Source organism: Arvicanthis niloticus, chromosome 17 (assembly GCF_011762505.2).
Source record: "Arvicanthis niloticus isolate mArvNil1 chromosome 17, mArvNil1.pat.X, whole genome shotgun sequence".
Taxonomy (NCBI): Eukaryota; Metazoa; Chordata; class Mammalia; order Rodentia; family Muridae; genus Arvicanthis; species Arvicanthis niloticus.
The window spans coordinates 7,591,232-7,603,843 of NC_047674.1; the positions used below are offsets into that span (position 1 = coordinate 7,591,232).

The 12,612-nt window shown below is 39.1% G+C and overlaps 1 protein-coding gene across 15 annotated transcripts in view; it reads right to left on the minus strand.

Annotated features, from left to right (window-relative positions):
- Ppip5k2 (diphosphoinositol pentakisphosphate kinase 2) overlaps nt 1-12,612 on the minus strand; it is a 61,236-nt gene that overhangs the window by 23,859 nt on the left and 24,765 nt on the right. For 9 of the 15 annotated variants that reach the window (XM_034521261.2, XM_034521258.2, XM_034521257.2 and 6 more), the window contains 7 exons: nt 9,197-9,322; nt 8,960-9,081; nt 8,587-8,769; nt 2,771-2,912; nt 1,725-1,948; nt 1,368-1,495; nt 162-276 (listed from right to left, as the gene is read on the minus strand). In XM_034521261.2, the coding sequence (XP_034377152.1) occupies nt 162-276; nt 1,368-1,495; nt 1,725-1,948; nt 2,771-2,912; nt 8,587-8,769; nt 8,960-9,081; nt 9,197-9,322 (1,040 nt within the window). The remainder of the gene's footprint in view (nt 1-161; nt 277-1,367; nt 1,496-1,724; nt 1,949-2,770; nt 2,913-8,586; nt 8,770-8,959; nt 9,082-9,196; nt 9,323-12,612) is intronic. The other 6 variants (XM_034521256.2, XM_034521262.2, XM_034521255.2 and 3 more) reach the window with 1 other exon arrangement.

A 12,612-nucleotide genomic window follows, 5' to 3' on the forward strand; every position in this document is an offset into this window, starting at 1 on the left:
TATACTCTCAAGAAATAACAATAAATCACAAAAATATAGCAAATTTATCATAATTAACAGTAAAAAAAAAAGCAAGGGAAAACAACAACAAAAATTCAATTTGTGATCTGAGTACAAAATCTAAGTTATGTGTCAGTTACAGTGAAATAACCAGGACTTACATCACATAAGGCGCCATAGCGAAGAATGGATAGTAAGGAATGCACATGACTCTCACTGGTAAAATATAATCTGGTGCGGACATGCCGTTCAGGAGACAGAACACCTCTAGAATACCTAAAGTTAGAAGCAGACAGTGTGAAAATATAACTACATAATCAAAAGCATACCAAACATGAAAACAATGTTATAAAACGGAATTAAATCTTATTAGAAGCATAGCCCCATAATAAATCAATCCATCATTCTTTAAAGATATTCTTCTAATTAGAACAAACTAAGCCCTCTGAGAATTGTAAAAAAACAAAAAAACAAAAAAAACCCAAAAACAACAAAAAACAAACAAACAAAAAAAAAACAAAAAAAAAACCAAATAAACAAATTGCAGCCGGGCAGTGGTGGTGCACGCCTTTAATCCCAGCACTTGGGAGGCAGAGGCAGGTGAATTTCTGAGTTCTGAGTCCAGGGCCAGCCTAGTCTACAGAGTGAGTTCCAGGACAGCCAGGGCTACACAGAGAAACCCTGTCTCGAAAAACCAAAAAAAAAAAAAAAAAAAAAAACCAAACAAAAAAAAAAACCAACCAAACAAACAAACAAAAAAACCAACCAACCAAACAAACAAACAAAAAAACCAAACAAACAAACAAAAAACAAATTGCATACAAATCCTCCCAAAACACAAACAAAACAAAACAAAAAACCCACAAAACAGCATGACTTAGGTTCACTGGAAAGAGATGAACTTAGTTCCTCGAGTAGCAATAACAGAGGTACTCAAAAGAAATAAAGCTGCCCGGTGGGGCTGACACTGATTAGGACAGGTAACTGAGGAAAAATGTCTTCCTATCCCTTTTCCCACACTGGCACCAAAGAGACTAGCACAGGAAATATGACATAAGGGCAGAACATGGGTAAAGGCTAGACTGTGATACTGAGGTCAGCTTGCACAACAGACAGAAGCACTATCTCAGGGACGTAGGTCATGACAGAGCATGTGCCTATGGCATGTTTAAGTCTCAACCTTCCCCTTGCCACAATCCTAAGAGTACTTGTTAAAAAGTAATTAATAGGACTATCTAGGTAACCCTATTTCCATAATTTATCAAGTGACACACTCTTGACTTCTCTATAAAACCAGGAAGTATTTTAGATGTGAAATACACAAAACTAGATGATTACAAATGTGGCGAGCTGCCACAGGCTCTTACACAGGATGGAGTTTATTGACAGTGTCATCATCCTGTGTCCTCTGAAGATCCGACCGGATTTTTCTGACTAGTGGAGTACAGTAGCCTTTGGCGATCTCCAGTTTTTCAGCTTTAGTTATACCATATTCCTGAGCAGGAAACAAGTTACATTAGGAAAAAAGTCAGTATCATCAGATAGCTAATCAGGCAACAAGACTAATATTACCAATAAAAAGCTTATAATATTTCAAATTTACTTAATATAAAAGTTAAGAGGTATTTCTAGGGTCTTGCAAAGTATCTTTATCCAACAGTGAGTACTATGAAAGTGATTATTACATAATAGAATATGGAAATTAGCTCCCAAGGATAACTTACCTGAGGGATAACAATATCTGCTAATGCCTTTGAAAGCCTATATAGTTCCATTGTGTTTTCTAACTTCAAGGAACCGTTATGCTGAACATCGTATTTGATGCAGTCATATATGTCGGGGATCTTACTAATATCGTATCTTCCATTCTTTGTTTTAAAGTCCTTCTCCAACTTGGACCATCTACGCAGCATGAGTTCCAGGGTCTCACTATGGTAAAGCTGAATATCTGAAATAACATACAGTTCTCAGTATATCCAACCTAACAAACTGATGGAAAATTTATTTGTACGCTATTGTAGTTCTCCCTGGCCTGGAACTGCCTATTTTTCTGGCTCAGCCTCTGATGCTATGACTACAGCCATGTGACTCCATGACTGACTCCCTATAAGTAAAAAAACTTTAAAGAGAAAAAGGTAAAGCTCTAAGAAGCCAGGAAGTACTACTATCCACATCTATCATTAGCAATTGGATAATGTCAGGCTTGGATAAGTATTTAGCACAAGTAACTTGAATGAGAAGTCTGATATATTTACGAGACATTTTCCATATATTACAGATTTTGATAACAATGAAAAGAAAAACACCAAGAAGTACAGCAAACCTCTCAATTAATATGCTTTCTATGCTAAACTTTAAATACTTAATTTCCCCAAATTCCTGTAACTAAACAGAATAAGTAGACTATTTTGCAGAAAATAAGTCTTAGATATTAAAAAAAAAAAGAGTTCAAATGGCTTATTTTTGCCACCAAGAAATCTAAGGTGTCAACCACTGATTTCAAACTAACCTTTGAGCCGGAGTCTTCTGCCTAACTATCTGGAAATGCTACATACTCAATAATCAAATAAAAAGATGCTACTGCCTTTTTCTTACAATCGTGAATAAATGAGCATAACCTAGCTATTACTTCTTGCTAGATAAATACCTAACTCACACTATTTATACTCATATTTCAAAACAGAAGATTGACATCGTAAGATTCATATACTTTATTTAACATGTTTAGCAAAAATGACAGTAATTTCTGTTCTACATTTGAAGAAATTACCAGCTGATTTGGGATCTTCCATCCGATGTCTGATTTGGGAAGTCAAACTTTGAATCAAGGAATACACTTTGTCACAGGTTTTCACTGGATTTTTAATTAAATGCATTGATTTGATAACAGAAATGCTTCCAGATGGAGTAAGCTACAAATGAACAAGATGAGTGTTTTATATTAGGTTATGTCCCATTATCTAAAAGAACAAACACAAAGTTTCCATACCTGGGAAAATAATTATATTCTCTGCATTAAGATATTTAACCTACAGTAATACCATCAACAGGCATATGAAAGTTTCAGACATTCATGTTAAAACTATTTTAAACTTTAACTACAATTAGATTACCTAAAGAAGATGAAGTACCTAGCATTTGAAGGAAGAGGACTCAATCACAGGAAGGCTGGTTGCAGAACTCACACTGCTGACCACTATGCTATTATCCTTTGTTAATGAGGTTTCTCCAATTCAACAGGAGCCATTAATGAGTCTGATTATACATTCAACTTTTAAAACTTGCATTGGCAAGATATATAGCAAGTTGAAGTAGTTTTCTACAAATACAACAAAATGCAAAGAGGAATCGCACTTTTTGTTATAGTGAACTTGGTATTTGGGACCAATGTAACTGCTGGAGGTAAGTGAAACTCCATGGAGAACAGTAATTTTTATTCTTTAAAGCATCTAAGGGACATCAAGGTCAAAAAGAATCATAAAAGAAAAACAAAATGGCCAGGGATGAAGACCATGAACCTAACGGTAAACATGGTTTGTTTGTATTAGAGATGTTGGTTGATTCTGCAGAAATGCTGAGAAGAAATACAATTCTGTTGAGCTGAGAGCACCAGGTTCAAAATGAAGTCTAGGTTTCACAAAGGTAAAAAAGGGTAAATAGCTTGTATGTGAGATTCAAAACAGAAAGGGTGCATCAGGAGGGACCCAGGCAAGCAACAAACTACAGACCATAATTAATCAACTGGTTGGCTAAGCAAGATGTGTTTGTGAGGCTTATCTAAGACAATACCAGAATGATCTGCCCACAGGTATAGTAGAAACAAAAATCTAAACTGATAGTAATGTGTCACACAGAGAAGCCATCACACAGAGAAGCGCTGAGCATGAATCTCTGCAACAGTCATGCGCTGCAGAACACATATGCTGGGCTACTGGGACTCCCTGTATGTGCCATTCCATAAGAGAGAGAGAAAAACACTGTACTAGAGATTCCTGGTGCTTTATCACATCATTAAAATGTCTCTTATAGAAAATATAGGACAGATCTCAAAGGAATAGCTTATATGGTTAATGCAGACCAGACGTGAAAACCTTATCAAATCCATTAAAGTGCCCTGCGAACCGGCGGTGGCGCAGCCCGTAAGGCATCCGCCTGCAGAGGGCGCAGGGCCCTCTGCATGCTTTCTCTCTCTACCCCGCAGGTTCGAATCCTGCGTCTCATGGGGGGGGGGGGGGGGGGGGGAATCTATTAAAGTGTCATTTTTAGTTGTAAAAAAAGGTTCATATAGGAACAAAAGTCTCCTAGCTAAGAGACATTCAACATTACAAACTGTCACTGCTCAATTCCATCTAGACTTAAAAACTAACACCATTTATCTCCAACTATCCCATAAAAACATTGTAAATTCATCCCACAACCAGCATTTACCTGAGATCAAGAGCAGATATAGAAGGAAAGGTGTGAGGAAAGGGAGGCAGTGCAGGGCAGGGAAGAGGGAAATTATAGATCTATGCTGTTATAAATAATGTAAAACTGTACCGTAAAATACTGGCAAGCCAAGCACAACAGAACATCAAAAAATTATATACCATTATTACATTATCAGGTGAGATTTATCCTTTGAATGTGACCATGGGTAAATATATGTAAAAAATAAACAGCACAGTACACCAAACTCAGTAACTCACCCCGTAGAGGAAGAAAAAAGAGGGGTATATGCAAGGGTTTGGGAGAGGAAGGAGAGGGGGAAAATAATGTAATTATAAGATAATCTCAAAAAATAAGAGAAATAATAAAAACCATCTAGCCCTTAACAGTAAAATCTCTATGACGTTGGTACTGAAGGAACTTATTTTAATATACCAAAGGCTGTGTCAGAGTAACTCCGCCAGCATCACACTGATCAGGGGAAAGTCCGGTTTTTTCTAAGAACCAGAAGACGGAAATAACCATCACTTTACCACTTCCAGCACAGTGCTAGCAGACTTACTTAGCTAGAGCAATGAGGTAAGAGAAAAAGCAAAGCGTGAGCTCCAAATAGGTGAGAGAAGAGGGAAAGTTATCCTTCTTGTAGATTACATTATCCAATAAGCAGAAAAGGTAAGAGAAAAAGCAAAGCATGAGCTCCAAATAGGTGAGAGAAGAGGGAAAGTTATCCTTCTTGTAGATTACATTATCCAATAAGCAGAAAAGCCCAAGACGCCATCCACTACGCCAAGTACGCTAATGACTTAGGACAGCAAGTGCAACTACTCTGAGTTCCCAAGTGAAAGCAAAACTGAAGCAATAAAGTAAATCCTCCTCTCAAGAAAAGGAGAGAAAAAAAAACAATTAAAAAAAAAACACCACTCCACAGAGACTGAAAAGAATGCTAAACCTGATAAATCCAGTAAAGCTGCAGGACAAGGTCAAGAATCATTAACCAGTAGCATCTTGTGTTACAATTAATGATGTGACTAAGAATGAAACCAAGAAGGCAATCAAGTTCAGAGAAACAGACACGTAGACAACAACTCGGAGGACTGATGACGTAGATCAGTGACAGAGACGCTGAGAAGAAGGTGCAAAGCTGTAGATCAGATCTCCACAGATGCCACACACACTGCAAAGAACTCAGACGGAGTCAGAACAACTTCTGTAAGAACAGAACGGCAGAGACACAGACCTAACAGGCAGGTGCTGACCTATTCTTCGTTCCGTTAATTACAAAGGTGACACATGAAGCTTCCACGGGATTTAGAAGTACTCACTATTTAATAGTGTTTATTGTTTAGTAGTAACTTCACAGTATTTAGAATAATTTTGAAGTAGCTGTATACAAATCCTTCTCCCCAAGTAGGGAAGGATTTCCTTGCTAATTTTTCTTCAGTCTAGCATATTAATGACAAGGAAATGAAGATTTAATAAAAGTGAAGAAGACTGATGAATTCATGACTACAGATGCCAAATTTCAAGCCATAAAAATTAATTAATACCATATAAAGTTTATACTCTAGAAGCAAAGCATTTTCATGACATTAACTTAGCAAAAAAAAAAAAACCAAAACCACATATAATTTCATTGCTTTTTTTTAAAAAGGTAATTTAAAAAACAAAACAACAACAAAAGCAGAAAAGAAGTCAAACCTAATGGACAAGTACTAAATCTTCCTCTGAGACAGTGACCAGACTGGGAGGCAGAGGGAGGCAGGCGGATTTCTGAGTTTGCGGCCAACCTGGTCTACAGAGTGAGTTCCAGGACAGCCAGGGCTACAAGGCTACACAAAAAAAACCCTGTCTTGAAAAACCAAAAAAAAAAAAAAAAAAAAGAGAGAGAGAAAGTGACCAGAAAAAAAAAGTGCTACTTTAAGGCAGGTGTGGCAGTGCACCCCTCCAGTCCCAGCCTCAGGGGGCTCAGGCAGGAAGACCAATAAGAATTCCTTATTCTTCAAGACCACCAATAAGAATTCAGCGGTTAAGAGCACTGACTGCTTTTCCAGAGATTCTGAGTTCAATTCCCAGTAATCACATGGTGGTTCTCAACCATCTGTAATGGAATCTGATGCCCTCTTCTGGTGTGTCTGAAGATAACAACATATACTCATATACATAAAATAAATAAATCTTTAAAAAAAAAAAAGAATTCTTTCTGTCTAATACTGCTTATAGAATTTTAAGTATTAAAGTAAATCAAGAAAAACCAACTATAAAAACTGAGAAATAGCTCAGATTAATGGTATATTAATATTAAAAACTATACTTCTACATCAAAACAAAGAAGACCAAACATTTTCTTTTCTTTCTTTTTTTTTTTTTTTTTGATTTTTTGAGACAGGTTTCTCTGTGTAGCCCTGGCTGTCACAGCCCTAGGACTCACTCTGTAGACCAGGCTGGCCTCGAACTCAGAAATCCGCCTGCCTCTGCCTCCCAAGTGCTGGGATTAAAGGTGTGCGCCACCACTGCCTGGCAGGAACAAACATTTTCAAGTAGTGCCAAAGCCTACTGCATTAAAAATACCATTTACCTAAGGTAAAGTCTAACAAGAATAGGAAATACTACACAGTAAATTGATTATCATTGAAAATACTATTTAAAATCTTAAGGGATCTAAATAAATGTGCTATCGAATGTTTACATGTTGTGAACTTGTCCAAGATATATAAATCGGATGTCACGCAAGCTAAATAAAAACCACAATAATATTTTAATAAGCTTATTGTAAAGCTTACATGGAAATTTGAGACATGCCAAAAAAAGAGGGGTTTGTGTAGAAGGCATAAGGTTTTATACTTTATTACTACACAATGATCAACAAACAATGCAGGGGAAGAAACATAATGTATAGTTGACAAACAGTGTTGCAGGAAAGGAGGCAGAGATCCTCTTCAGATAGTGCTAAGTAAAGGTGAAACTAGATTTTCACATAGTACTCTCACAGCCTACCAAAAAATCAATTTTTGTATCAAGATTGATAAGATTTTATTAATAACAATAACATAAATAACACAAAAAGAACTTTTGTCACTGAGAAAAAAAAAGGACAAGATATATAAGAACTCATAACAAAGAACATCTGAGCAGTAAACTTGAAAGAAATGAAAAGGTATGTTGTAGTTTATGTTCCAAAACAAGCATCAGGAAACCCGAGACTCGCCCGAGTGAGGAGTGTACGAAGCTATAGCAGCTTTCAGACTCTGAGTCTTAACTAGCCCACACTTTGGAAAACTGGTGGACTTTACCCAGTAATACAGAATGAGCACACCATGGTTTACACCTCCACTCTTCGAATACATCTAAGAGAAACAGAATGTTCATGCCAGCAATAATTTTAGCAGCCTTACATTGCAACCTGTTGAATGCATCGTAAACTACAGGATCTTCACAAAATAAAATATGGTGCAGAAAAGTAAATTCTGCAGGCCAAGTAGAGTTGGTGACGTAAGCCTACAAGGCATGAATGGTTTTAATATTTTTCAAAGGGTACCAAACAATCAAAACTCAAAAAACAACACTAAAAACAGATGTGCACGCACACACACACACACACACACACACACACACACACACACACACGAGAGACAGAGAGACCGAGAGAAAACAGAGCAACAGAGACCACGGTCACTGTCATCTTGATAAGACCTCTAATTCCTCATGTCTCTGAGCATGTCTGTAGGCTATCTTAGCTGAGTTACCTCAGGTAAGACGACCCACTGTAGAAGCGGGCATCACCTTTCCGGGGCTATATAAAGGAGAGAGAAGTTTCGGATAAACAAACATTCATTCTTGTCTGCTTCTTGACTGTGACAGTAAATGTGCCCAGCTGCCTCAAGCTCCTACTGCTGTGTCATCTGTGACACAAGGGGCTGGAACCAAATTAAACCCTTTCTTCTTTATTTTTGTTGGGGCATTTTATCACAGCAACAGGAAAAGTACCCTCAACAGGATGACAAAGCATCATTTATTATGTGATTCTTTACACAGAAAGTATGCCAGCACTTCAGACTACTACATAGTGGAGATTATTAATGACCCATGTACACATGGGAATACCAAGAGTCCAGCTGAACTAGCCAAGCTCAAGCTGAGGGAAGAAGGGGTGAGACCTACCTTCTCATAGTCTTCCGCCGTAAAATCTCTGTCTTTCTGAAGTATTTCATGAAGCCTCGCTTTCACACGCTGCTGACAGCTACTCAAAGAGTCACTGTCACTATCCAAAAGGCCGTTCATATTTGCACTTTTCACCATCTGAACAAGAATGGGGGTAAGCTCCCCTTCTAGAGCCAAGAGACCCTAAGTACAAACAAAGAGTCGATGTTTTACACATATACAGAATCACAGGCCATCACAGTAATTTCACAAGATGCTAAATGTCATCATGCATAAGCTACTCTTCATAGGCCAGCTTCACTGATACTGTACTTTTATCTTTGTCAGCAATGGCTTGATTTGGGATTTGGAGCTATTATAAAGTGGCTTGTACCTTTGCGAACGCAGCTGCAGTCATCTGGACCCGCCCTTCATCGGAGGCATATATTTTGAGGTCATGTCTGTAGGTGCTGTGCAGTCGGAGCAAACCACAACCAGGAAACCCTGCATAATCTCCTGAAAACAAATCCTCACATCACTTAAGCTATGTTTCTGTTTTGTGGTACTTCTACAATTGCTTGAGACAATTACAAGGTAAAGTGTACAGACATAGTCAAATGATAGTGCTTACCTTGACCTCCAGGGTACATACACCTAAAAGCTCTCCCCAGCTCTTCAGCCTGAACCCTGCCCGCAGGGGTCAGTTCTCCTCCCCATTTTAGAACCAAAAGTAAGGACGGCTCCTCTCTTCGGTTATCTAAGACAGATGTGAGTGATAAAACAAATGTTATCCTGTATAATAACATTTAAACCAGCGTCTAAACAGGTCTCAGCATTGACCTTTAACCTCAAGATTAGCTCTTTAGCCTGAACCCTGATTTTTATTATTACATCTCTTCCCAGAACATTTTTGATCATAAGCACTGATATAAGAAATAAACCTTTATTGTTCTTGATCATGGAGAGATGATTGGAAATGTTAAACACATAAAGTAAAACATTCAAACTTGTATTTATATTTAACGTAGTCAAAGCTTCAACACAGGCTGGTATAATGAGGTAGCATGATAGCTCAGTCTTGCTCCAATCTCCTGCTTACCTTAGGGGAAAGACTCCTGAGAGCAGAATTAGGGTCAGAGCACAAGAGGTGCCGAAGTTTTCAATATGCATTGCGAACTACTTTTCAAAGGTGTGTCTATTTATATGTTTTCCAGAAGACTGATAAGCTGTGTACTGTATATGCTCACTCTTGATTACCAGTTTAAAAAGGAAACCCAGAAGACAGCATTCTGCCAGTCTGACAGGCTAGAGAAACCAGTAGGGGTAGAACATACTTAAGCCAAACTGAAAATCACAATCTGAAAGTCACAGCTCTGGCAAGTCTGTAAAACTAACATGATGATGATGCAGCAAATTCAAATTCCTCACAAGGAAACTTTTCCCATGTACAAAATCATTTCAAATATGGTACAGCTATCTTCAAGACACATGTAAGGTACATATGAGTCCTACCTCTAACACACACATGCATGCACACATACAGGCTCAAACACAAATGTTCTATACTAAAAATACAAAGTTTTAGAAATAGAGTCCAGAGGTTTATGGATAAAGGATACTTATCCTGTGTTATTAATACTATGCATGTAAGAGCTGCTACAATCCTTCTGGGTTTTCTTTCTGGATTTTAGGTATTAGGAGACCAACCATATGTAGGTAAATACTGAACTTAAATTTCAATTTTAGAACAAAATATCAAGATACTTTAGAAACACACTGGCTATGTGTACTTTCAAATGGTTTTTTTTTTTTCATAAATTTTGAGTTTTTTTCCTGTATGTGCTGTCATCTCCTACCAAAAACGGACAAAAGAAGATCTACTGAATTATAGGTAAAAGGCTTTCAGAAATAACCCTGGAAAAAAAAGTCCTGAGGAGCTTAAAAAAATAACAAAATTCACTTTTAACTTAAATTTGAAAAAAAAACAAAAACAAAAAACCCCCACCAACCCTTTTTTTCCCCAGATTACTTGTGGGACTCCGGCTCTTATTGAGGGAGGTGGGCAAAATAACAAAAGGGTATCTGAAAAAGCCAGTCATCCCATTAATTATTTACACATACCCCCAAAGCCTATCATGTATATACTCCATGTATAAAAAACCATATACAGCTTTAGGGAACTTCTCATCTGGGCTGATGACGCTCCCTCCAAGAACCAAAGACCACCCAACAAAAGCCTCAATATTAGACAGGAGAAGCCTGCTTTTGATCAGTTGGCCAAGGCTGTCTGACAGATTCCCAAAACATACAGTCTATATTGCTGTTGTCTTTGGTTACTGCCCCAGAGGAGGGTCCTGCATGAACTTCAGATGCAGAGCCTAGAGACTACTAGGCTGGAACTGATCTGAAAGAGCCATCCTTAAAAAGTAGCTTTCATGATACAGAAAGCCGTGCAAGCTTCCCAAAGAGTGAGGCAACCAACAGTTCAACCAGGTATGAAACCTATGAACCACACCAGTAAGTGGCAATGACCCTAAGGGTGCAGCCACGGTCACAATGACCCTAAGGGTGCAGCCACAGTCACAATGACCCTATGGGTGCAGCCACAGTCACAATGACCCTAAGGGTGCAGCCACAGTCACAATGACCCTATGGGTGCAGCCACAGTCACAATGACACTAAGGGTGCAGCCACAGTCACAATGACCCTAAAGATGCAGCCACAGTCACAATGACCCTAAGGGTGCAGCCACTGTCACAATGACCCTAAGGGTGCAGCCACAGTCACAAGGACCCTAAGGGTGCAGCCACAGTCACAATGACCCTAAGGGTGCAGCCACTGTCACAATGACCCTAAGGGTGCAGCCACAGTCACAATGACACTAAGGGTGCAGCCACAGTCACAATGACCCTAAGTGTGCAGTCACGGTCACAATGACCCTAAGAGTGCAGTAATGGTCACAATGACCCTAAGACTGTGGTAGTGGCATGCATACCTTGGCAGAAATCAACAGCTTCCTTTTTTTTCTCTTCAATGTTTTCTGCTTTTTTTTTTTAATATTTATTTTTTATTGGATATTTTATTTATATCTCAGATGTGACCCCCTTTCCCCATTCCGCCCACACCCAGGAACCCCCTATCCCCTCCTCCTGCTTCTATTAGGATGTGCCTCCATGCCCACACTCCCACCACCCCACCCTCAAATTCCCCCCCCCCCCCACCTCGGTGTTCAGCCTTCATGGGATCAAGGACCTCCTTTCCCACCTATGCCCAACAAGGCCATCCTCCCCTACAGGTGGAGCCATGGGTCCCTCCCTATGTGCTCCCAGGCTGGTAGTTTATAGACACTGGGAGCTCTGGTTGATTGGTATTGTTGCTCTCCCTATGGGGCCACAAACCCTTTCAGCTCCTTCAGTCTTCTCTCTAACTCTTCCATTGGGAACCCCATGATCAGCTCAATGATTAGCTGTGAGCATCCACCTCTGAATATGTCAGGCTCTGGCAGACCTCTAAGGAGTCAGCTATATAGGTTCCTGTCAGCATGCACTTCCTGACATCTACATACATTTGGTGACTGCACATGGGATGGATACCCAGGTGGAGCAGTCTCCAGATGACCCCTTCTCCAGTTTCTGTCCCATGCTTTGTCTCCATATTTGCTCCCATGAGTATTTTGTTACCCCTTCTAAGAAAGGCCAAAGCACCCACACGTTGGTCTTCCTTCTTCATGAGCTTCATGTGGTCTGTGAGTTGTATCTTGGATATTGCGAGCTTTTGGGCTAATATCTAATTATCAGTGAGTGCATGCCATGTGTGTTCTTTTCTAATTGTACCTAAGGCCTGCTCAACTTGAGGGGTAACATGCTTAGAACTAGAACTAGAGCTAACTATTCTGTGCTAGTAAAGTCATAGTTAATGGAGGAGAATCTACAACCACTAATTCAGTAAACCAGCATAATCCCTAACAATGATCTATAAACACATGTCCTTATTATAGCCACAGATACGTGTAGTTCTCACCCTCAATCAAGTCATCTCTTCTTTGTA